The sequence below is a fragment of the Taudactylus pleione genome, unplaced genomic scaffold, assembly GCF_031769625.1.
Source record: "Taudactylus pleione unplaced genomic scaffold, aTauple2 ptg000484l, whole genome shotgun sequence".
In the NCBI taxonomy this organism is placed as follows: Eukaryota; Metazoa; Chordata; class Amphibia; order Anura; family Myobatrachidae; genus Taudactylus; species Taudactylus pleione.
In genome coordinates this window covers 2,524,275-2,550,156 of record NW_028284886.1, presented here as the reverse complement: position 1 = coordinate 2,550,156, position 25,882 = coordinate 2,524,275, and the positions used below count along the sequence as shown (strand labels likewise).

General features: G+C 48.9%; 2 protein-coding genes across 5 annotated transcripts in view; one reads left to right on the top strand and one right to left on the bottom strand.

Annotated features, from left to right (window-relative positions):
• Positions 1-497: 497 nt before the first annotated feature.
• Positions 498-25,199, top strand: ZNF276 (zinc finger protein 276). Of its 2 annotated transcripts, none has more exons than XM_088449422.1 (11): positions 498-822; positions 1,895-2,204; positions 9,891-9,934; positions 12,439-12,867; positions 16,520-16,589; positions 16,699-16,782; positions 18,147-18,254; positions 18,771-18,846; positions 22,176-22,293; positions 22,384-22,483; positions 24,295-25,199. In XM_088449422.1, exons 1-11 carry the CDS (start codon positions 708-710, stop codon positions 24,554-24,556), a joined length of 1,716 nt encoding a protein of 571 aa, XP_088305548.1. In that variant the 5' UTR covers positions 498-707; the 3' UTR covers positions 24,557-25,199. The 2 variants fall into 2 exon arrangements, with proteins under 2 accessions (XP_088305548.1, XP_088305549.1); XM_088449423.1 differs by having other exon boundaries at positions 501-822; positions 9,894-9,934; positions 24,295-25,192.
• FANCA (FA complementation group A) overlaps positions 24,555-25,882 on the bottom strand; it is a 157,119-nt gene continuing 155,791 nt past the window's right edge. Inside the window, exon 43 of one of the 3 annotated variants that reach the window (XM_088449420.1) lies at positions 24,555-25,079. In XM_088449420.1, the coding sequence (XP_088305546.1) occupies positions 24,969-25,079 (111 nt within the window). In that variant the 3' untranslated portion in view covers positions 24,555-24,968. The remainder of the gene's footprint in view (positions 25,080-25,882) is intronic. The other 2 variants (XM_088449419.1, XM_088449421.1) reach the window with 2 other exon arrangements.

Genomic DNA, 25,882 nt, shown 5'->3' with positions numbered 1-25,882 from the left:
ATGAGGTGGTCCCCACACACGGAGCGACGGGTGGCCTACCGCCCAATATGCCGGCACCCCTCACTCACCCGCATAGCACTGCATGGGATTGTACATCGCTCCCCCCAGATCAACTGAACATGCAGTAAGATCTGGAGGAGCGATATACGATCTCACGGGATCGCACACTGGCCGATATAATAACCGCACACAGAACGATATAGCAGCGATATTGTTCCAATACGTCGGATCGGCTGCTATATCGCACCCTGTATGGGGAGCTGACCGTGCGACGTGACGAGGGATCCGACGTCCAACATATTGTGCGGTCCCCACACACGATGAGATCGGGTGGCCGACCGCCCGATATGACGGCTCTCCCCCTCCCCCACACAGCTGCATGGGATCGCACATCGTATCCCCAGATCAAATGAACCTGTAGTAAGTTCTGGAGGAGCGATGTACGAACCCATCATGCCCATGCACGGAACGATATAGCAGCGATATCTAACCAATCTGCTTGATCGCACCGTGTATGTCTTTTTTTTTGTCATTCATATAGATTCTATTTTTGGCCTCTGACTTTATAGGCACAGAGCTCCCTGCAGTATTACTCGGCCCGGGCCGCTAGGGGGAGACATGTCCGCCAGTCCTCCCATTGCTGCTGATCTGAGGCCTCGGGCTGGATGGCGGCTCCCAGGCTCCCGCTGGGGGGGTGAAGCCGCGGGATGAAGCGGGACAGGCGTGGGCAGAGCACGGCCTGTCATCGGAGGACCTCACGGAGTGTCCCCAAGGAAGTGGTCGGAGCCCTAAAGCCGCCGCCGACCTTGGAGCCGACAGCAGGTGAGAGCCATAGAGAAAACTGGGTGTGATTAGGATAACCATCAGTAACTTTCCCAGGGACCTCCAGGCGGAACTGATAGGTGGGAGCTGCTTCAGAACCTCTTGCCATGCAATCCCCTTCATCCCTCCAGTCCCTTGCAGCAGTGACTGATGAATGACAGCACAGTAGGTTCTGCAGCACTGGTAGATTGACAGCAGAGCATGTTCTGCAACAGCTGTATGGTTTATTTGCACAGCAAATGCCCTCTGTTATTAATCCTAAAGCCCTCCCTGCCCACCTCTGGGTTATAGGGGCCTATTTGTTACCTGATAGCCCCATGTTAATTATGAGTCTTAGGGGTCTATTTACTAAGCTTTGTTAGGAGATAAAGTGACTGGTGATAAGGTACCGGCTAATCAGCTCCTAACTGCCACTCTTCAAATACAGCCTGTGACATGGCAGTTAGGAGCTGATTGCCTGGTACCTTATCAAAGTTTACCTTTATCTCCTATCACAGCTTAGTAAATAGACCCCTAATTTGTGAGCTGTAGCGGCAGATATAAATGCAACCGAACATCTCAGTATTGCTCGGCTTCCAGGACAGATGCTGTGAAACGCCGCTGTCCCGTGATCCTTAAAGGTCTCACTTTCGCCGCTACTTATTTGTGGTGAAAGTTTACACTAACGGGCAGTTTTAATGCAGAGCAAGGCCTGGCGGAGGCAGATCCCCCTTCACACTCCAAATCTCCGGACCCCTAACAGTGCATGTCTTACAGATCTCCTAGTTGGTGCCCTTGTGTATTTATTACTGTCTGACACATTTTAAAAAGATCCACAGGTGGAGCTAATTATTTAAATTGCGATCCTGAGGAGATCTGGAAAACATGCACTGCTAGCGGTCCCTGAGGACTGGAGTTTGGAATAATTACTTAAACAGTCAATGAATCATTACAAAAACAGAAGTGTGTAAATGCAGTTTTATAATATTAGCAACATTTCTACAGAATTCATAAACACGTTGTGGTCCTTCTACCTCCGTACAGGAAACTTAATACAGACAAATGTAACTTATTTCTGTGTCTTTCCGCTCAGGTATTGGAAGAACCTTAAGCACTGGTTATTGCCGGCTTTGCCATGGGAAATTCTCCTCCCGTAGCCTGCGCCAGGCCTTCGGTAAGGTGCCGGTTACTTGTCGGAGCTCAGAGAAGCAGAGACGGACCGACCAGGTGTTCTTTGCCGACTTTCATCAGCTGGTTGGGGTGTCAGTCCGACAAGACCCCAGACTGCCCCAGTTTGTGTGCAAGGACTGCCACGCTCAGTTCTACAAGTGTCGCAACGTGCTAAGGACCTTCATCCAAAGAGTCAACCTCTCTCCCACCACCCCTCACAGCAACATGACAGGGTGGGTCATTCCCTTCTTGTTTTTCCTGCATTAAACAACAGCTGAACGCAGACAGTGCAATTTTCTTACAACTGTTAATGTACAATGTGCTATTTAGTCTTATCTCTCATTCTGTTCTTTACCTATAAAGCAGATCATATGTAGAAAAATGAAGGGGGCTTATGCAGATTTGGATGTGCGTCTGTTTGCACATCACATGCGTGTTCTCGCTCTGCACGTGACCCGGGTTATAGTATACGCAAGTACAAGCAATGCAGTCATACGCGTTTTAGTTACATCTACACTTGTGACTGAAGCAGAGAGAGTGTGATGGCTATATAGGGTCCTATGGTTACTTGGATGGAAGCATAAATATTTCTACTTCAGGGTCCATAGGGTATCCACAGGATACCTTGGGGGTATAGGTGTGACGTCAGTCGCAGGGCACCAAAGAGTTAAGCTTTCAGCCTCCCAGGATGCACTAGGTCCCCCTCCTATACCCCGCCCCCGGGCCAAGGCACCTCAGTTTAGTTTGGTGCCCGGCCGGAGTCGGGTGCACCTGTTGGAGTGGGGGCTAGAAGAGCCCCTGAAGCTTATTCTTCATGCAGCTGTGGCTGCACATCTGGATGAACAGCATGGACAGTCAGTCCTGACGTCCATGCTGTCTTCCCTACACCCCGCCGGTACCAGAACGCCGGTACTGATCCGGGGATGCTGGTGGGCGTCTGGGGTCACAGCTAGCGGTGACCCCAGATGCTCCGGACCATGGCCGGATTCAAGGGGGACAGAGGTAAGCAGCGGGGTCCCGCGGTGGGTCCCCGCTGATCACATGGTCCTAAGTCCCCAGGCAGGGGGCTCCCTGGGGACTGGCTGCAGCGTGGAGCCAGGCGACCAACCTGCGCTTCCACTACCCCCTGGGACAGCGGACCGCAGCAGAGCGGTAGCGCTGCGGCGTCCCAGGGGTTAAATGCATGCCAGGGGAGCGCGCCTTCCCTGTCTCACAGCCGGCGCCTCCCCCGCTGCACACAGCCCTCTCTGCATGCTGCCGACTGGTCCTGTGGCAGCGCTCCTCCCCCAGGCCAGCCTCCTCTCTGCTCCTCGGCGGCCATCTTCTCCAGAACGCATGGTGAACGCTGCTGGAAGCGCTGGACGGAAGCATCGTGGTCTGGGTCCCCCCGCATACCTCTCCTCCGCTGTGGTCAGGTCTGTGTATGCAGCGCTGTGTCCTACCAGGCCCTGTGTCTGTGTAGTTGAGTGATCAGCGCTGTTAGTGCAGGAATTGTTATTTTTCTGCATTGTATGTGACTGTGCTAGCGCTGCTGCCTGTAATCTTTTCTTCTCTAAACTGTTAGCTTTATTACTGTCCCTGTTCTTTCTGCTAAAGCCCTTGCGGTGCGGTGCTGCAGGGTGGTCTCTCGCCTATTTAATACTTAATTGGTGAGAGAGGTCACATACGTGGTGCCATCATGTCTGAAAGTGATTTTCCCCTCCGGCTACAGTGTACCACGTGCAAAGTACCGTTAGCGGAGGGGGAGGGTAGCGCGGAGGGCCTTTGCCGGCAGTGTTTGTCCATGGCGCGGCCTATTACGGTTACAGCACCGGTACAGGAGCCGCCCTGGGCTTGTTTCGCTCAGGCGTTAACAGCTTTAGTGGGCCAGTTAGCTCCGCAGCCCGCGTTTACTCCGATGGGTTTGTCCCAGCAGTCTGTGGTGTCGTCACCCATGCAGGGGTTCCCACGACAATTGGTGGTACCCCACAGTCTCCCTATTTCCCCGCTCCCGGGTTCTCAGGAGCCAGCGTGGGTTAACTCCCTGACAAGTTCTGTACAGCACTTGTCGGATGTGTTGTAAGGGGAGTCTGTGATGCGGTCTCATAAAAGGCCGGTGGCGTCTCTGTCCGCTCCTTATGAGGATGACGAAGGGACGTCTGATGATGGGGAGATTCTAGATCCTTACGATCAGGAACCTCTCCATACTAAGGACGCTGATGCTAAGTCCAAAGTATATATTCCTGGACTTATTCGGGCGGTCCGCACAGCCTTGGTGATTGAGGACGAAGTTCCCCCAGCGGCTAAATCTAAGTATGCCTTTTTCAAAGATGTGAAGGGCGATGCCACAGTCTTTCCTCTTTCGGGTCAGTTGGTGGACCATTTAGAGGAGGCGTGGAAACAACCTGGCAAAAGATACCAGCCGCAGAGACGCCTGGCGGTGGCTTATCCGTTCGCGGATAATTATTTTGCTAAGTGGGAATCCCCTCCACAGGTGGATTCTCACGTGACCCGTCTTGTCCGTAGTGCCACATTGCCGATGCCATCCATGTCCTCCCTTAAGGATGCTACGGACCGCAAGGTAGAAATCTGCCTGAAGTCCGCTTATTCCCTTGCAGGGGGGGCAGCACGGCCGGCTATGGCCATTTGCTGGGTTGCCAGAGCGATGGAGCGCTGGGCGGATTCATTAGAGGCTTCTTTTGAATCCGACTGTCCGGCCGATCAGGCGGAGTTGATTGGCAATCTCCGTGATTCGGCCACCTACATCAACGAGGCGGCTCTAGACATTAGTACTCTGGTGTCTAGAATTTCTTCAGCAGCGGTAGCTGCTCGTCGCACCTTGTGGCTGCGATCCTGGAAGGCGGACGCAGATTCCAAGAAAGGTCTGGAAGCGTTGCCGTTTACCGGAGAAGTTCTCTTCGGTCCGGATCTGGATAAGATTGTGGCCACGCTGGCGGCAGCCAAATCTGCCTGTCTCCCGTCGGCCGCTGCTCCTTCTGGTTCGGGACCATCGTCCTTTCGGTCATCTAGGGCCCAGGGCAGGCCCAAACCACAGTCGTTTCCTCGACAGGCTGGCCCTAAGAAATCGGTCAAGCCCCGGAAGCAGGCATGGAGTACCAGACGTCCGGCCCCCAAGCCAGATGACAAGCCTGCGGCCTGACGGTCCGGGCCTCCCTTTGGGGGATCCCAGGGTGGGAGGCCGCCTGCTACAGTTCGCCCAGTGTTGGTCGACCACTACGACAGACACTTGGGTTCTGGAGGTGGTTTCCCACGGATACGCCCTCTCCTTCCGGCACAGACCCCCGGCTCGCTTCTTCACCACGGGTCTCCCATCAGACCGGAACAAGGCTACGGAGCTGCGGAAGGTATTGCACACTATGCTCCAGGCTGGAGTTATAGTGGCGGTTCCATTCTCCCAGAGGGGCCAGGGTTTCTATTCAAATCTATTTTTGGTACAGAAACCCAATGGGTCATATCGTCCGATACTCAACCTCAAAGCACTCAACAAGTCTTTGCGGGTCCCGAAGTTTCGGATGGAGACCCTACGGTCCATCATTCTGGCGCTGGAACCTGGGGACTACTTGGTGTCATTGGACATACAGGACGCTTACCTGCATGTCCCTATTCTTTGGCGCCATCAACAGTTCCTCAGGTTTGCAATCAGCAGCGACCACTTCCAGTTTCGGGCGTTACCTTTTGGCCTGGCAACAGCACCACGTGTTTTCACCAAGGTGATGGCGGTCATGGCGGCTTCTCTGCGGCTGCAGGGAGTCCGCATGTTGCCGTATTTGGACGACCTGTTATTGGTGGCAGGATCTCCAGAGCTCCTGTTACGCCACTTGGACCTGACCATTGCACTGCTGCAACGGCACGGCTGGCTAATCAACTGGCAGAAGTCCACTCTAATCCCGTCTCGGAGGATTCTGCATCTTGGAGCCTTATTGGACTCGGGACAGCAAAGGATCTTCGTGACGGAGGACAAGATCTCTGCTTTACAGTCAAGGGTGCGCAGTTGTCTGCACAGCCGCCGGGTGTCCTTACACTCGGCGATGAGGTTACTGGGCTCCATGGTGTCGGTGTTCGACATGGTGGAATACGCCCAGTTTCACTCCAGACCTCTGCAGCACCTGATCCTGTCCAAGTGGAACGGGCTGACTCAGTCTCTGAAGTCCCAGACGATTGTGCTCACCCAGGAGGTTCGCCTGTCCCTTACGTGGTGGTTACAGACGACCCACCTCAACAAGGGACGTCCGTTCTGGGTTCCAAATTGGGTCCTGTTGACAACGGACGCCAGTCTTCGGGGCTGGGGAGCAGTTTCGGGTCCACACTTGTTCCAGGGCAGGTGGACGCCGACAGAAGCGGAGCTTCCAATAAATATCTTGGAACTCCGTGCGGTCTTCAATGCTCTCCAGCAGGCACAGCGGTTTCTCCAGGGTCGCCCGGTGCAGGTCCAGTCGGACAACGCTACCACCGTGGCCTACATAAACAGGCAAGGAGGAACTCGCAGTCGGGCGGCTCTCGTAGAGGTCTCTCGGATCCTGGTTTGGGCGGAGCGCAATCTTCCGGCCATATCAGCGGTCTTCATCCCGGGAGTGCTCAATTGGGAGGCGGACTTTCTAAGTCGCCAGGACGTTCATCCGGGGGAATGGTCCCTGCACCCGGACGTTTTTCAACTACTGGTGGACAGGTGGGGTCTTCCAGAAATCGACCTCATGGCGTCCCGGCACAACAACAAGTTGCCGGTGTACGGGTCTCGCACAAGAGACAAAGGGGCGTCTCTGGTGGATGCTCTGTCCGTCCGGTGGACGTTCCGGTTCGCATACCTGTTCCCTCCGGTCTCCCTTCTTCCACGGGTAATCCGGAAATTCAAACAGGAAGGAGGGACGCTCCTGTTGATAGCTCCCGCGTGGCCCAGACGGCACTGGTTCTCAGACCTTCAGGGTCTGTCCGTGGACATTCCTCTGCGGTTGCCGCTACGACCGGACCTTCTGTCTCAGGGTCCTTGCCTTCACCCGGACCTGACTCGGCTGTCTTTGACGGCGTGGCTGTTGAGACGGCCATGCTGAGGTCCCGGGGGTTTTCCAGCTCTGTGGTGCGTACCATGTTACGAGCTCGGAAACCGTCTTCCGCGAGGATATACCATCGCGTGTGGCATACGTTCTTCCAGTGGTGTCGACCGAGAGGTTATGCACCGCGGGAGTTTCGTCTGTCTCGGATTCTCGCCTTCCTGCAAGCGGGACTAGATCATGGGCTTCGCCTTGCTTCTTTGAAGGTACAGGTTTCGGCCCTATCTGTCTGGTTTCACCGTAGGATTGCTACAATCCCGGATGTGCGCACCTTTATGCAGGGTGTTCTCCGCATTCAGCCGCCCTTTGTTCCACCTGTGGCGCCTTGGGATTTGGCTGTGGTCCTGAGGGCTCTCCAAGGACCGCCGTTTGAACCACTGGGCTCAGTGGATCTTAAATGGCTAACAGCTAAGACTGTTTTCCTTCTGGCTATTGCTTCGGCCAGACGTGTTTCTGAGTTAGGGGCTCTTTCTTGTAGACCCCCTTTCTTGGTTTTTTATGGGAACAGGGCAGTGCTCCGCACTCGGCCCGAGTTTCTTCCCAAAGTTATTTCCCAGTTTCATATTAACGAGGAAATAGTTGTTCCGGCCTTTAACTCACCGGGTCTTTCCGTGGGTGAGGCCTCATTGGATGTTGTGCGGGCCTTAAGGACTTATGTTGACCGCACTTCTTCGTTTAGGAAGTCGGACGCTTTGTTTGTCCTCTTTGGCTTCCGTAAAAAGGGTTGGCCTGCTTCAAAGCAAACTTTGGCAGCCTGGATCCGTATGGCTATTTCTGAAGCTTATCTTCATGAAGGCCTACCGGTCCCTCCTTCTCTGAAGGCTCATTCCACTAGGTCTGTGGGTCCTTCGTGGGCAGCTCGACGTGGTGCCTCGGCAGTTCAGATCTGCAAGGCTGCTACGTGGTCTTCTGTCCATACCTTCGTGAGGTATTACAGGTTTGACACCTTCGCCTCTCAGGATGCTTCCTTCGGGCGGCGGATTCTCCTTTCTGCACAGGAGCGTCCCCACCCTTAAAGGATACTGCTTTGGGACATCCCCAAGGTATCCTGTGGATACCCTATGGACCCTGAAGTAGAAAATATGAGATATGGTAAGAACTTACCCTTGTTATCTCTATTTCTACGAAGTCCATAGGGTTCCACAGGACTCCCGCCCTGTCGCACCTGTGCTGCAGATGGGCTTTGCTCTGGTCACCGGTTTTCCGTCTCCCTCTGGTGAGAATGTGATTCTTGTATGTGTCCAGATCTTTGTTCTCTCTCTTCCTTCTCCTCCTCCGGCCTATGGCTTGGTAACTAACTGAGGTGCCTTGGCCCGGGGGCGGGGTATAGGAGGGGGACCTAGTGCATCCTGGGAGGCTGAAAGCTTAACTCTTTGGTGCCCTGCGACTGACGTCACACCTATACCCCCAAGGTATCCTGTGGAACCCTATGGACTTCGTAGAAATAGAGATAACAAGGGTAAGTTCTTACCATATCTCATATTATTGTATGTTTCTAGGTGTATCATGTGCAACAACTATAGGTTTGTGCAGTTGTAACCTGTTCATGATTACAAGTAGTAAACCAGGCGTGCCCAGATGCCATCCCTTCTTTAGCGTCCATCTTTGCACATGGCGAATGTGCCCATTTTTCTATGCATGCTTCTTTGGAACGACCTACGCCCGATTTACTTCCAACTTTTTGTATCTGGCCCTTTGTGTTGTATTCAATGCATTTGACCTGGGTAAATGCAATGGGGAATCCTGTATTAGAGAAAATGGAAGTAACAATCGTTAGTGACGGCATAGATGCGTGTACAACTCTGTATATGGGCAGATATACCCATCGAGTTCTATGCACGAATACAGGGGTAACTGAGGCCGACGAGTGTTCAACTCCACGATGCCTTTACGTTAGTAGCTCAGGAATATCCTCAAGAACTGCCCAATTCTATGGCCAGTAACTTGTTTGTATTCCAATCTCCTGACCTCCCGTCTTTATAGTAACGATGAATGCTCCAGCTTTATCTGTATGTTATAGTAGCCGATTACTGACATGAAATAAGGGCCTGATTCAGAGCCGCTCGTAAGCGGCCGCTCGATCGCTCCGAGCGATGTTTGCCCAACTGCGCATGCGTACGGATCGTTATACGCATGCGCGAACCAGTCAGTGCGGTCGAAATTCATGTGCTCGCAAAATAGCGAATGCCTGATAATTTGAGTGACAGAATGAGGCGTATGTGGGTGGTAACAGGGGAAGGTGCTTGAAAACGGGGAGTGGAGATCAGAACGCAGTCGTGCTTAAAGGTCAAAACGGGCGTTTTATGGGTGTGCATAATTAAAACAGCAGCGTCATTGACCACGTCACTGGGTTATTTTATAGCCAGAACTGCTCGCAAGATTGTGGTAGCAAACACCAGCCACAAGAATAGCGAGCAGGTCATACGCTGGTCAATGTACTCGATTAATCTAATAAATAGCGGACATGACGTAGGATGCGAGCGGCCAGGGGGCATAGTTTCCCAAAAAACTGCCGCAAGTTTGGTTCGCTCGTTCAGACCTAGAGGCGTGAACAGACCGCAAAGAGCGAACGGTTCATTTGAATAGCCACCCCTTTTTGTTGAACGACCGTCCGCAAATAGCGACCGGCTCTGACTCAGGCCCTAAGGCTACAATCCTTTTTATAAACTACTTGTTGTATTTTATTTTTCTTTGGGTTCAGTACAGTTGGCTTTGCAATCTATGCAGTGATCTATGGAAGGGTGGGGTGAGCGATATATTGAGAGTGAAGTAAAGCTGTACTGCAGTAATAATACGTGTAGCTGGAGTATAATAGTATCGTTCTGTGACCATAATGATCAGCGTTTCTCATTGTGTAAACTTGTGTTTCCGCAGCAGAATTCACAACCCTGAAGGTGTTACCACAGGTCTGTGTTCAGGTAAGAGGGTGGAGTATTACATAGAACCATTTTCCAACTAGATACCTGTTTATGTCAGTAAATATGACCCGCCTCGTGCATTCCTTCTGTGTATGTGAGATAGTACATGCCCCTAATAACTAGCTCCAACAACTTCAGGCAAAACTTGGAAGTGCTGACACTAAGCAGCTGATGGTCTCCGGTATATAGTATTACCATTGCTCTATGTAGTATTACCATTGCTCTATGTAGTATTACCATTGCTCTATGTGGTATTACCATTGCTCTATGTGGTATTACCATTGCTCTATGTGGTATTACCATTGCTCTATGTGGTATTACCATTGCTCTATGTGGTATTACCATTGCTCTATGTGGTATTACCATTGCTCTATGTGGTATTACCATTGCTCTATGTGGTATTACCATTGCTCTATGTGGTATTACCATTGCTCTATGTGGTATTACCATTGCTCTATGTGGTATTACCATTGCTCTATGTGGTATTACCATTGCTCTATGTGGTATTACCATTGCTCTATGTGGTATTACCATTGCTCTATGTGGTATTACCATTGCTCTATGTGGTATTACCATTGCTCTATGTGGTATTACCATTGCTCTATGTGGTATTACCATCGCTCTATGTGGTATTACCATCGCTCTATGTGGTATTACCATCGCTCTATGTGGTATTACCATCGCTCTATGTGGTATTACCATCGCTCTATGTGGTATTACCATCGCTCTATGTAGTATTACCATTGCTCTATGTAGTATTACCATTGCTCTATGTAGTATTACCATTGCTCTATGTAGTATTACCATTGCTCTATGTAGTATTACCATTGCTCTATGTAGTATTACCATCGCTCTATGTAGTATTACCATCGCTCTATGTGGTATTACCATCGCTCTATGTGGTATTACCATCGCTCTATGTGGTATTACCATTGCTCTATGTGGTATTACCATTGCTCTATGTAGTATTACCATCGCTCTATGTAGTATTACCATCGCTCTATGTAGTATTACCATCGCTCTATGTAGTATTACCATCGCTCTATGTAGTATTACCATCGCTCTATGTAGTATTACCATTGCTCTATGTAGTATTACCATTGCTCTATGTAGTATTACCATTGCTCTATGTAGTATTACCATCGCTCTATGTAGAAGTTAGAGATCAGCAGTTTTTATATTGTTTGAATTATTTAAAGCTGCCCAACCACCGACATAACGGTAGTCAACCTGTGGCATCCTAACATGCGTTGCCAAGGTTTAGCGTGCCCAAACAGCAAAACTGTGGCAAGGCATGCTGGGATGTGTAGTTCCACAGCAGCTGGTGTGCCACAGGCTGACTACCCCTGTACTAACATATCCCCTCCCCGTAAGTCTGAGTCCTGGGGGCTGCTTGGTGTTTTCTTTCTTGGGTTACAGACCCAGCCGAAAACTAAAGTGAAGATGGAGGACCAAATGCAAGTTGTTTAGGATTGGTCCTTCTGATAACTTCGCCCCCCAATTTCCAGATGGTTCACCTGATTGGCTGCACATAGCAGACCCCAGGGCTCCGACTAGGGGTGAAGTGCATGTTATAACTATATTTTCCTAGGTGGTAGTACAGCTTTAATATGTCGCCAACATTTTACTATGTATAAGCTTTCAAATATAAGCCCATTTAATCTGTCCTTGGAGATATATAGGGCCTCATTCAGAGGCGGTCGTTAGATGCAAGCGGTCGCTCTGAATCAGGGCGGCCGCTTGCATCCTGAATGGCCGCCTCCTTGTCGATCGTTAAGCTGTGGGTTAACACCCACAGCTCTAACGACCGACATGGGTGATGGTCGCGATGGTCAAGACCATCGTGGCTTAACGACCAGACCCTAGGGTAGGGTCTGGGCACTCGTAAGCCCCAGGGAGCTTCCTGCTCTGTTTGAGCAGGAAGTTCCCCACTGACATCAGCAATGATGTCAGTGGGGCTGCCCCCAAACGGCAAGCGTTCCGATTGCAACCCCTCCGTTTGGCCGGGAACGCCCCCAGCCCGCCCAGCAAACGGGGCGATCTGTCACTCAACATCGACGGCTCGCCCTGTCTGCTACGAGACCCCTAACGACGGAGCGCCTGTCGTTAGCCGGGTCTAGCACATGAGCACGACGGAGCTGGCTTCGTCGTGCGCATGCGCTGTGGGGCAACATGGAGTCGGTTGTGAGCGCAGACTCTGAATGAGCTCCATAGTTCCCTTGTCCTCTGTGTTAATCTAGAAGTTGGGAGAGGGGGGTTATTTAGTTCAGTGAGCATGCACAGAACGTTCTCTAACTTAATTTGTTTTATATAAGACAAAACGGGTTGTTTAAATACAATTGTGTAATTAGGGAGTGAGGGGAGGCGGAAACCAAGAGTAGGGGAATACCCCAGTAAGCACGAGCCATGAATACGTATATTGCATATTTGAATTAAATAAAAAACAGAAAAACTCTTTTGGTAGTTTAATGTGTTACCAGTCTGACACCGCTTTGTACTTCCAGATCTGATCACCTCAAGCCCTGACTGCCTACATAGCCTGCTAAACTGGACCCATAGCCATGCTGGCGGCTGTTCATCCGTGCCCAGCTTGCAGCGGGTACTTTCCACACAGTACTGTGGCATCATTCGGGCAGTGTGGGGATGTGGAGAGGGTCACGATTACATTATGGAAACAGACTCTGAGTGCACCACTCCTGATGCCCAGCACGATGCTGATATTCCAAAGGTGCCCAGTGGTAATGGAATACACCCAGCCAGCACAGATACAGACATCGTTCCCTTGGAATACACCCTACCAGATACAATGGATGCCACTCCTCCTCTTCCTGATACCGGCAGGGCAGGTACTCCTCCTGCAGCCCAGAGCAGGTCACCGGCTCAGTTCCCGGAGTCCGCAGCACCACTGTGTCCTGAACCGGACTCTGTGCATGGTAAGAGTTGTCTCTTGTGGCTTTTATAATAAATGATAGCTAAAATCTGATTAGTTATCTAGCACATTCTGTACAAAGATGGCTATAATCTGATAGGTTGCTATGAGCAACACCTTCATTTGTCGCTTTAAAAGTTTGATAAATCTCTACCTATGCATTCATTCCTTTCTTAGGTGCGATCTTGATTATCAGCAAGATGGTAGCAGTAGGAGGGCGCAGGGCTCTTTGGGCGTCACTTTTGCCACCCCACGGGCCCTGCTTCTGACTTCAGGGTGCCTGGAAACAGCACCCTGCACTAATAGATACGGGCATCGCTCGTTTCCTGACCCGGCCCTTTGCTCATGGTTGGGATGGCCATTGCCCCTCAATGGCTTCCTCCCGATGATTAAGAGTTACCATCAATGGGGGAGGTCTGATGGCAAAATCCCATCGCCTGTGAGTACTGCGTATGCGGAGACCCGAACCTGGTTTCCATTCAATGGCTAAAAGCCATCGATTGGTTAACTTGTCTATGGCTATCCCTAGCCTATGATTTTCTGTAGAAGCTGTAAAATGCTAACTTGTCCTAAGTATTATATGACCGTTGCCCTCCTGTTCCCAGTTTATTATCTTCATATGGGAGGAATGATCTATAAATAGCCCTTTCAGTCCAGCGCACTGCAGAGTGCAAGCTCTGACACACAGCTCAGCCGCGAATGCATCTAACGATCTTTATCGATGCTGTGTTGAAGCTCTGCCAATTTCCATGAACCTGTCTCCGTTCCGAGCACTGACGGCGTGGGTGGTGAGCATAACGAGAAGCAGAGAATATTCTGTCGGGTGTAAACACATCACCAGGTTCAATCAGATTTGAATAGAAATATTTGTCACTATTTATGCTATAAATCAAAAGGGCATGAATTATTTCTAGGCCTATTTACTAACCTGCATGGGAGATATTAGACTGACTTTTTTTTTTTTTTTTTTAAATGAAAGTTCAATTCTCCATTTGCCGAAAAATTAGAATGGAACGTTACTATGGTTTAACCCATATTCACTGCTAGTTGTTCAGGGGCATTTTGTCACTTAGGCCTCATACCTATTGCCATTGGTTTCATGCGTTTTTAGAACCAGTGCGTGCTGATTGGTTTAATAGTAGAACCTGTACCCACTTATGTGTTACGGGCATTTGGGTACGTTGCACTTGGCACAACACAATATGTTCTACTCAGTGTGTTTGGAAGGTGGATCACTTAGGGGGCTCAACCGCAAGTTACTTAAGGTGCCCACACACATAGCGACATTTTAAACGATTAGGCCGATTTCGACGAATCGTGACGACGAATCGGGTAAAAAAAGTACAAATCGTGAGTTTATACTCACGAGCATGATGCCGATGCGCGTCCCTGCTCGTCGTACATCGCATCTTCTGATCTGCTGTGCTGTAGGGCAGATTAGCCAATCTGGGATACAATGCATTGGCTGCAAGATAGATCTTTAGTCTGATTGGACATTTTTAACTCCAAATCGTGATCACGACGGCAAGGGAGCTCCCGTGAAAGTTCATGAGGAAATTGGCCATAAAATCGTATCGTGAGGACATCGGTATGTGTGTGGGCACCAGCTGCCGCATACATCACCGGTCGTAGTCATCATTGTCGGGTGTGATCAGACTGTTAGATAGCAGCTTCCTACTCTGTTCCATTCTGTATTCCTTGATTCCTCCAGTGTCCCCTGCGCTGAGCTACCCGGGAAGCAGGGTGGAGAGGTGCAGGAGGTTCTTGAGCAGCTCATTATCGGCTGGTTGCCAGAGGTAAAGCTGATGGCCTCAAGATTTCTCTTTAACGTCGCTCAGGGGTGGAAGGTGGACACAATGATTCACTCAGCCTCATTCTATCTGCTGGACCTTTTACCTCTTCCGTCACTACTTTACTAACAAAAGACCAGGAGAGTGCTCTGCTGATCTGTCAGCACCGGATTGGACCAAGTGATGGTCATGTGATCCATGGTTGCATATAATCTGTGGCGACTGCCACTCTGTTAAGGTGGGAAAGTCACCCCTTGCCATGGCTCACAGCTCACATAGTGCAGACTGCAGGTCCTTTGGGTTCCTGACTGTAGATAGACAGTAATTAGACTGACAATGTCTAGGTAGATACCAGATATTAGACAGACAAAATTTCGACAGGGTCAAAAGACTGACACACAGAAGGTCGACATGTAAGAAGGTCGACACATGATTTTTTGGGGGGAGAGGGGTTGGGGGTTAGGTACTAGAAGGGACGGTTAGGATTAGGCATCGGGAGGGAGGGAGGGTTAGGGTGGAGATTAGGGCTAGAATTGTTTTTTTTTTTCTTTTTTAAATCATGTGCCGACCATTTTTTTTTCCTTTTTGTCGACCTTTTGACCCTGTCGTCAATTTGTACCTGTTGACCTTCCTACATGTCGACCTAACATCTGGTGTCTACCTAATTACTGTCTCTTATACCTCACCGAGGTCCTTTATGGGACAGGACGCATGGGGCTGAGGCCCAAACTCTGTAGGACGACTACATGATCCTATTTACACAGCATCCGAGCAAACACTGTGTTCTCTGATTGGAGGAAATGACTACGTAGAGATTGGAAGGATCCACCTGTTCTGGCCCTGACTTCTCTGGATGTCGCTTAACCCCAGCGAGCCTTTGGCTTCAGGGAAAATTAATTATTGGTACAGATTTACCTACCCAATAATAATGATAGTAATATTTAAAAATAAATTTATTAAAGGCATGCAAATAATTTCATGTGTTCCTGAGCGGTGCCAGTTACCTGGGAGGTGTGTTCTGTTGTAATCGTGCAGGGACGTTCCTGGTCTTGCACCTCAGAGGATTTACATTAACACAACCATTTTTCAAGTTTTGGCAGACATAGAGAATACATTGGATGGTTTTCTGAGAAACTTTTTTTTTTTTTTTTTTTTTTTAAGCTGTTCACATTAAATATATATATGGACACTACTTATCACATGTATGGTGGTGGTTTGCCCGGTGTTTGTTTAACATGGGAAGATGCATAGGTTTTACATTGCCTTTGGCTAAATTGCAAAAGACACATGGCCTGATTCAGACGCGCTCGCAAGCGGGTCGATGGTGGCCCAGTGCGCACGCGCGGCGTGTGCGAGCCCCGGAGCGAGCGCAAAAAGCACTCGCTCCGTGGCTCACTACAAAAGGGGTGGCTGTCGATGTTGATTGACAGCTCGCCCCGTTTTGTAGGCGTGGCCGGGGGGTGGCTTCACAAACGGAGGCGTTCCCAAGCGAACGCCTGCCGTTTGTAGGTGGCCTCACTGACATCACCAATGATGTCAGTGAGAGAGCTTCCGGCTCTATTAGAGCCAGAAGCTCTCTGGGGCTTGCGGCCACGAGACCCTACCACAAGGGTCTAGTCGCAAGCCCGATGGTCGCCCCAGCGCCCGCACTGATTCAGAGCAAGCGCTCGCTTTTTGCGAGCGCCTCTGAATCAGGCCCACAGTACATTATTTCTCAGCAGAATAAGAAGTCATTGAATATAGTAACATAATATATGAAATGACAGAATTACAGCCTAGTTTGCCTATTGATGCAGATGAGCATTGCAAAGAGCCGCTATCACAGACGACACGTTGAGGTGTAACTTTTTGTGTTTCTTACTAAAGCACAAAGTGGAAGAACATCTCCGACATGTAATGATCTGGCGAAGGAGGAAGGCAGCGACCTGTCAGATGGGTGAGGATTGGCTTGTGTGTGCCAGACTGGTGTGTGGTGGTCAAGGTTGTGTTATCCAGGTAAAAGGAAGATGTTCGTGTCTGAGGAACTGTCTCTCTCTTTTACACAGTGACTCCCAGAGCAAAGATGACGGCGAGGAGAGGGGAGACCTGCTGTCTTCAGACGACTCCTTTGAACCGTACACGGAGAAGAGGTAATGCCTAAACCCTGTATTTGTTTTATATTCTCATCATAAAGATTATTTCCATGTATTTCTGAGAGGTGCCGCTTATCTGGGCGTTGTGTTCTGTTGTCATCGTGCAGTGACGCTCCTGGTCCTGCACCACAGACCATGGATTACGCTTAGGTTTCCTTGTTCATAACTGCAGACAAACACTTTGGGGGTATATGTATTCAGCCTTGGAGAGAGAGATTAAGTGGATGGAGATAAAGTACCTACCAATCGGCTCCTGTCACATTACAGGTTGTGTTTGAAAAATGACAGGAGCTGATTGCTTAGTACTTTATCACTAAGGCTTAGCACACTTTGCTCATAAAGAAACCAATATCACAAGGCACAGAAAATGTTTCTTCTCTTCACTGAAAAGCCCTGGTGGCAGAATGCCCATGTACTGTGGCATAGAGTGCAGGCCAGGGGTATACCATACTATAAAATGACAAATGGCACACCTCAGTCTCCTGGCTGGAAGACCTTGGCATCATGCAGGCCTGTGTGCCACAGCCATAAAGGAAATAACCTGTGTATAAATTTCTGATATAGGTTCCTTTTACTCGTTCTTGTTGGCTGTAGGGGTGGGTGAGTGGTGCCATTGTCAGCAAGGACTAGGGGGTTGCACTGTTGCAGCCCGGTGGTACCTGCATTTGGCTTGCAGCATCCCTAGAGACGGCATCCTGCAGCCTAGAGAGCTGCCATAGAGCCACGCTCTCCGCTTCTTCTAGGTCCTGTGCGGTCCCACCCCCTCGCCATGACATCACATGTCGGAGGGAGGAGCTGCAGCCCTGTATTCACATTCTGAAATCTTACCCTGAAAACTAGCCTACGGACATCTGAGGGCTCTGGATGCTGAGATAGAAACCAATCGTCACATCGATTCAAGCAGTAAACTTGGTGTCTCTTCAGCATCTCCGGGCCAAGGCTCCCCACTCTAGCAGCATGAATTGATATGGACCTGTCTTTGTACGTTACAGAGTTCAATGCAGGTGGGCTGTAATTGCTCCCCCATTGCGTGCGCAGAACTAATTGCATACGGTATGCAGAGTTGTATGTATCTGTCCGGTGTCATCATCAGTGTGCACTATTCATGTTGCAAAAGGAGGGCTGTGTGGAAAACTGGCATATTTACACTTCTATGGGGTTGATTATATTGTTTGTCAGTGCAGGGAGACAATGTGTAATGCGTTTCTGTAGTGCTGCACTCATAGGAGATCATATACAGATGGTGGTTCCATCTCCGTTATAGAAATCGGTCACTGTCTATATGCACGTAGGCCCATGAGAACGTATTGTCATTGGCGTTACTCATGTTTTGTCAATTGTCTGACTTGGTTCTCTTGTAGGCTTCCTCTTAGAAGGAGCACCCCTAGAGGGGGCAGGAAGGCACAAGAGCCCAGGGAAAGGAAGAAGCCGGGGCCCAAACCGGGCTGGAAGAAGATTAAACGAGAACGGTTTGTGTTTCATCTCTTTTCCTCAACATTTTAGCAGTGACTAATTGGACAAAAGTCTTTGTTACCAGAGAGGATGTAAATGTAGGGTAAGGCATGACAAGTGCCGTCATTGATCGTTGATATAATAAATGGAAATAGTCTTAGACCTCTATGCTCATTGGGTTCATCCCCACTTTAGGGTCAACATCTGTTGATTCTAGATTAGCTGTTTTGCAGTTCAGCTCCTAGTGCCCCAAGTATTAATGCTTGTAAGGGCACAAGGTTTGTACAAGTAAATGGTTTCACCTGCGCAATGGGGAAGTGTATAAGGGAGCCCTGGTGTGCAGCAGCACACTCGCTCCAAGAGGAACCATAGCTGCTTCTAAGCACTCAGCCAGCGACCATTTGATTGACGCACTGTATGTGATGTTGTGGGAAGCTGTTGATCAGGGACAGTGGGTGGGTCAGAGCTCCAGTAACACTGTACCCATGGCCGCTCGTGACTGAGTCTCACCAGAGATCTGTCCTGTTTTGCAGGGAGGAGCTGCCTACCATATACAAGTGTCCTTACCAGGGCTGCACTGCAGTGTACCGAGGCGCAGATGGCATGAAGGTAAAATGAATGGGGAAATGTTTCATTACAGGCATCATGAGATGACCAACTGAAATGTTAACACCACCAGTCACTTTGTTAAAGTTGCATTTAACAGTAAATCACAAGTCAAAATTATAAAATGTTCTCTTAAAGGTCCATTTAATATTGCAAAAAATTTGATTTTTACTCACTGTAAAATCTCTTCCTTGGCGTCCTCCTCTGGGAGATGACATTACTTCTGGGTTATGCGTAGTGAGGCGTGGAGTTGGGCACTAACTAATTAAGACTGGCTCCCAACCCCTATATAACCCCACGTCTTCCACTAGAACCTCAGTCTATGTTTAACAAAGTCGGAGAAAGACCCACGGGAGAACTGAGAAACTAGAATCCAACAGGTATCTAGTATGAAACCAAACAAGGGAGGGGTCCCGGCATCCCCCAGATGGACTCCAAGGGAGAGATTTTACGGTGAGTGAAAATCGAATTTCCTTTTTCATCCATCTGGGGGATGCCATTACTTCTGCGATATATCAAAGCAAGTCAATTAAGGAGGGGGGAGCTTTGAAACTGACCTCTAGGAATTTTCCGACGAATATTGGCGTCCCTTGCACCAAATGTATGAAAGCGGTAAAAGTATGTACAGATGACCAGGTAGCTGCTTTGCAGAGCTGCTCAACTGCAGCACCATGCCGTACAGCCCAAGAAGCCCCGACAGCACAAGTCGAGTGGGCCGGAACCGTCACATTTAAGAACAAATATGCTTGCCGAGTGGCAGAAGTGACCCATCTAGTGATGGATCCTTTCGAGGCTGGCCAGCATATTTTTGGTGCATCAATCAACACCAACAGGGAATCAGTACGCCTCAAAGACGCAGTACGGTCCAAGTAAATGCGTAACACACGTACCACATCCAACAGTGTTAAGGAAGAAGCTACAGTGATCACTGAATACTGCCGAAAAGCCGGAAGGACAATATCCTGGTTAATGTGGAAAGCCGATACCACCTTCAGAAGAAAGGAAGGTTTAGTGTATAACACTACCCTATCCTCATGAGAGAAGCGGAGATTTACAGGAAAGAGCCGCTAAGTCAGATACTCTTCTGCCCGAGGCAATGGCTAAAAGAAAAACAACCTTCAAAGTGAGATCGCAATTCTACAGATTCCAAAGGCTCAAATGGTGCCTTTTCAAGTGTCTTCAAAACTAAATTCAGGTCCCAAGGAGGAACCGGTGGGACATAAGGAGGCTGTATGCAAAGAACCCCCTGCATGAAGGTTTGAACTTCAGGAATGGAGGCCAATTTTCTCTGAAACAGGATCAATAGGGCTGAAATTTGTCCCTTAAGAGAGGACAATCTAAGACCCTTAACCAACTCCTCTAGCAGAAAAGACGAGATGAGACACCCTGAACCTTTCAGGTTTCAGCTTGTGTTGTTCACATCAAGAAATATCTCTTCCATATTCCATGATAAATCTGGGAAGTAACTGGTTTGCACAACAGATTCTGAAAACCCTTTGGCCCTCAAGATATTAGATTCAAAAACCATGCTGTCAAAGCCAAGCGAGGCAAATCTGGGTGACTGGCATGGACCCTGAAGCATCCGCCAGCATGTTCCGAAGAACTGTGTACAAACGACAGCGCAGTCAGTCTGGATCCACCAGAATGACCGACCGTGCCACTAATCAAATCCGCAAAATTAACCAACTGTAACATTACCAGAGGAGGAAAGATTTATCCCAGCTGGAACACCCAAGGTGCCATCATGGCATCCATCAGAGATGCCTGAGGATCCCGGGACAGAGATCGGTACCTTGGAAGTTTCTTGTTGAGACGAGAAGCCATTAGATCTATGTCTGGAGATCCCCATCTAGAAACTAATTCCGCAAACTTCCTGGTGTAATTCCCATTCCCCTGGATGCACACTGTGGCGATTTAAGAAGTCTGCCTCCCAGTTGTCCACCCCTGGAATGTAAATTGCCGAAATAGCTGGAACCCAATTTTCTGCCCAATGAAGGATGTGAGAAACCTCCCTCATTGCTTGTTTATGTAAACAACTGCTGTGGCATTGTCGGATTTGGATTCGCACTGGTAAGATTCTTATAAGGGATTGAGACAGATCTATTGCATCTGCAGAGATAATCTGAACATCTGCCTATTTAATTGAAGGTCTGGTTTCACCCATCGATGAAGCAATTGGTTTTGCAGTGGTCGGGCATGAAATTTAGTGAAAGGAACGGCTTTGAATGAAGCCACAATTTTCCCAATAGCTGCATATAACTCTGAGGACTGCGATATGAGACATCTGTAAAAAGACATTAAACCTACCTCAATATTCCTATATGAGGTGTGGGGTCATCAACATCTTCTGCAGTAGGGCATCGACATTTTCAGTTCCAGGCTCTGCCATTTGGTTTGCCTATCGCTCCGAGTCTTTACAAAGGTTGTGGCACACATGATCTCCCTACTCAGGAGTGGGGGGGATAAATGTGTTGGCTTATCTGGACGATTTGTTGCTAAGGGCACCTGCAATAGCCCTATTGCAACAACATCTTCAGATTACCTGTCATGCTCTAGAGATTTTGCTGGTCCATCATCAATTTTCCCAAATCAAAATTATTTCCATTTTGGGATGGTATTTTTTGGGTCTTCTCTTCGACACCAAGTGTCAGAGTGTTTCTTCTGCAGGCAAAGATTCAGGATCTTCAATCCAAGATAAGGACCATATCAAGGATGCCTAACTAAAAGCTAGGACCTAGCTAGTGCCTTACTCCAAGGCACTAAAAACAAGACTTATCCAATAATCTGGATTGGAATGAATCCAAGTTTCCCTACTAAAAACAAGACTGAGGTTATGGTGAAAGGGGAGGGGTTATATAGGGGGTGGGAGCTAGTTTAAATTCGTTAGTGCCCGACTCCACATAACCCAGAAGTAATGGCATCCCCCAGATGGATGGAAAAGGAATAAATAGTGTTTGCTCATTCTCTCAATATTTACAGCTTTCTGTATACCTTTTTATACTTAGGCAGTGATCTGTAACCATATTTAAACCAACAAACAGAAGTTTGTATGTAACTAGTATAAAGCATGTAAGAGATGTGATCTATACAAGTCTGATGAAAAGGTGCCAATGTGATATATTCTCCTTTGCTACCCCAGCATAACGGCACACTGATACTTGGCTTCCCTGCTGGAAATGGTTGAGCACCATCGATTTAGATATCAGACAAGTGTTTAGACTTCTTTATGAATTTGGGTATACCTGTATATTGTATTCAGTAATCTTTTAGATTCCATTTCTTTTAAACAAAGAAAAATTGTAATCTGACTAATCTGCTTCCGTCTTCTATAGAAACACATCAAGGAGCATCATGAGGAAGTGCGAGAACGTCCATGTCCTCATCCCGGCTGTAACAAGGTGTTCATGATAGACCGTTACCTGCAGCGGCACGTCAAGCTCATCCACACGGGTGATTTGCAGTTTGTGTGACTTACTAAGGACCCTTATAGCACCATTGGGCAGGTGTACGTAACATGACTTGTTTAATTCTCTTACCTAGAGGAGAGGAATTACATCTGCGACCAGTGTGGACAGGCGTTCAAGCAGAGGAAACACTTATCTGTGCATCAGATGAGGCACTCAGGAGCTAAACCCCTACAGTAAGTGCATCAGATGATGAGGCACGCGGGAGCTATACCCCTACAGTAAGGGCAGATCTGTGCATCAGGTGAGGCACTTGGGAGCTAAACCCCTACAGTAAGGGCAGACCTGTGCATCAGTTGAGGCATGTGGGAGCTATACCCCTACATTAAGGGCAGATGGTGAGGCACATGGGAGCTAAACCCCTACATTAACAGCAGATGGTGAGGCACGTGGGAGCTAAACCCCTACAGTAAGGGCAGATCTGTGCATCAGGTGAGGCACACGTGAGCTATACCCCTACATTAACGGCAGATGGTGAGGCACGTGGGAGCTAAACCCCTACAGTAAGGGCAGACCTGTGCATCAGGTGAGGCACGTGGGAGCTATACCCCTACAGTAAGGGCAGATCTGTGCATCAGGTGAGGCACGCGGGAGCTATACCCCTACATTAAGGGCAGATGGTGAGGCACGTGGGAGCTAAACCCCTACATTAAAAGCAGATGGTGAGGCACGTGGGAGCTAAACCCCTACAGTAAGGGCAGACCTGTGCATCAGGTGAGGCACGTGGGAGCTATACCCCTACAGTAAGGGCAGATCTGTGCATCAGGTGAGGCACAGGGGAGCTATACCCCTACATTAAGGGCAGATGGTGAGGCACGTGGGAGCTAAACCCCTACATTAACAGCAGATGGTGAGGCACGTGGGAGCTAAACCCCTACAGTAAGGGCAGATCTGTGCATCAGGTGAGGCACACGGAAGCTATACCCCTACAGTAAGGGCAGATCTGTGCATCAGGTGAGGCACGTGGGAGCTAAACCCCTACATTAACAGCAGATGGTGAGGCACGTGGGAGCTAAACCCCTACAGTAAGGGCAGATCTGTGCATCAGGTGAGGCACACGGGAGCTATACCCCTACAGTAAGGGCAGATCTGTGCATCAGGTGAGGCACGTGGGAGCTAAACCCCTACAGTAAGGGCAGACCTGTGCATCAGTTGAGGCATGTGGGAGCTATACTCCTACAGTAAGGGCAGACCTGTGCATCAGTTGAGGCATGTGGGAGCTATACTCCTACAGTAAGGGCAGATCTGTGCATCAGGTGAGGCACGTGGGAGCTAAATCTCTACAGTAAGGGCAGATGGTGAGACACGTAGGAGCTAAACCCCTATAGTAAGTGCAGATCTGTGCATCAGGTGAGGCAGGCGGGAGCTATACCCCTACAGTAAGTGCAGGTTGGGCTTAATTCTGGCCGAATATACTATTACACCCTCATAGTAACGAGAACTGCACGTATACATTCCCCTATGATGGGTAGCTGGGCAATGACCCTAACCTATAAATTATGGCGATTGCTTTGTGCAAGGAGTACACGCAGTAATTAGGGTTGAGTTTTTGGCTAACTCCTATGACGTGGAAAGTTAATCACTGGCCTCATTATGTTACCATAGGAGCAGCTATCCAACCATGAAAATGTTGCACTTTTATTTTTAGTTCTAGCTCTGAATGGTAATCTAACCTCAGAAAAACTGTAACTAGCACACGCAGATCACCATGACGAAACGTAATATTGTGATGGCACCCATCCCTGTTGTTGGACTGAAGAGGCATTTGCCCGCCAAACTTTTTCTAAACAGGGCACAACATTACCATTGGTATCTGTGCCAGCATCCCTCTTCTACAGTGAAAGCTACATATTATGCTGCTGGATCTAGTTCCAGCAGGGTTTCAAGGTGGGTGGAGCAGAAATGTCTAAATTGGGTGCTGTGTCTACCAATCATATGTAGAGTGGTTACAAGGGGCATGGTCTAATCCACTTTCTTCCCTCACCAGATGTGAAGTGTGTGGTTTCCAGTGCAGGCAGAGGGCGTCACTGAAGTACCACATGACCAAGCACAAGGCCGAGGCAGATCTGGAATTTGCATGTGACCAGTGCGGGAAAAGATTTGAGAAGGCGCACAACCTCAATGTGCACATGTCTATGGTACATCCACTCACCCAGAGCCCTGCAAAGCCCCCGGAAACAGAACCCGACACCCCCTCAGGGACTACGGAAACATTAAAGCCAGAACTGGCACAACAGCTCCCCAGCTGAGAACGCTGTGGAAAAAAATAATAATTGTAGAACTTTACACTTTTTATATTGTTTTTAAAGGTTTTATTGTACAGGGCATAGAGTGCATCCACCACTTGCATTGTTCTTACACAGTGAACTTAGAACAGGCTCTAGTCCCTTGGGGGAGTGTCCTCTGCTTTTTATCTGAAGTGTAGCCCCAGAGGAGAAACAATTCGCTGCAGAGCAGTGCTAACGTCTCTTCTGGGAGCTTAAGGGTCACTTACCATTCTAACATAACCACAGGTAGATAATTTATGATATTAATAGGTATGGAATTATTTGAATAAATTATTTACACAATAAACAGTTGCTGGGTTAGTCCTCCTTTCAGCAGAACATTATAACTGTTTACGTGCAGGAATAAAACATGCACCACTCCAAACGGCAGCCCTTAGAAGAGGTCGGGCTCATCATATAAGTCGTCGTCATCATGTGATGGTTGGAGAAAGTTCTTCAGCAGCGCAGCTAGCTCAGGGTCCTTCTCCTCCCAAGACTCTGCAACCTACAGATAGATCAGGTCACTTACACTTCAATCAGTAGTAAGCAAAACATGGGTATATAGAAGATTGTAGGGAAAAGCTGTAGGGCCATATAAAAGGAACATGTCATCAGCAGGAAACAGGGTTCCAAACTCTCAACTAGAAACGGTATCTACAGAATACAGGAGCATCCAGAATATCTCCCTTAAGAGAGTTCTCAGGGGGCTTTAAAGTTACACTAAAAACAAGAGATATGGTAAGAACTTACCTTTGTTATCTCTGTTTCTACGAAGTCCATAGGGTCCACAGGGTTGACCTTGGGGTATAGCTGGATCTGGATCCACGGGCACCACGCAGTTAAAGCTTTGCTGCTCCCAGGATGCACTTGGGTCCGTCCTCCTCTATACCCCGCCCCGGCCACAGGCACCTCAGTTGGTAAGCAGCTAAGGCCGGAGGAGGAGACTAAACAGAGAGAAGGAAGACTGGAACACACAAGAAACCATACTCACAGAAATGGGAGACGGAAAACCGGTGACCAGCCACACAGCCCATTTGAAGCCAGGTGCGTCAGGGCGGGCGCCCTGTGGACCCTATGGACTTCGTAGAAACAGAGATAACAAAGGTAAGTTCTTACCATATCTCTTGTTTTCTACTTCAGGGTCCATAGGGGGTCCACAGGGTTGACCTTGGGGATGTCCCAAAGCAGTTCAACTAAGGGCGGGGACGCTCCTGTGCTGAAAGGAGTACCCGGCGCCCAAAGGATGCATCCTGAGAGGCGAAGGTGTCAAACGCATAAAACCTCAAAAACGTCTGAATTGAAGACCAA

Bases quoted from the DNA above. Each gene is read 5' to 3' on its own strand.
- ZNF276 (XM_088449422.1), top strand. From the start codon at position 708: ATGAAGCGGGACAGGCGTGGGCAGAGCACGGCCTGTCATCGGAGGACC. The intron at 16,590-16,698 runs GTGAGGATTGGC...TCTTTTACACAG, and splicing joins GGCAGCGACCTGTCAGATGG to TGACTCCCAGAGCAAAGATG. The intron at 22,294-22,383 runs GTGATTTGCAGT...TCTCTTACCTAG, and splicing joins CGTCAAGCTCATCCACACGG to AGGAGAGGAATTACATCTGC.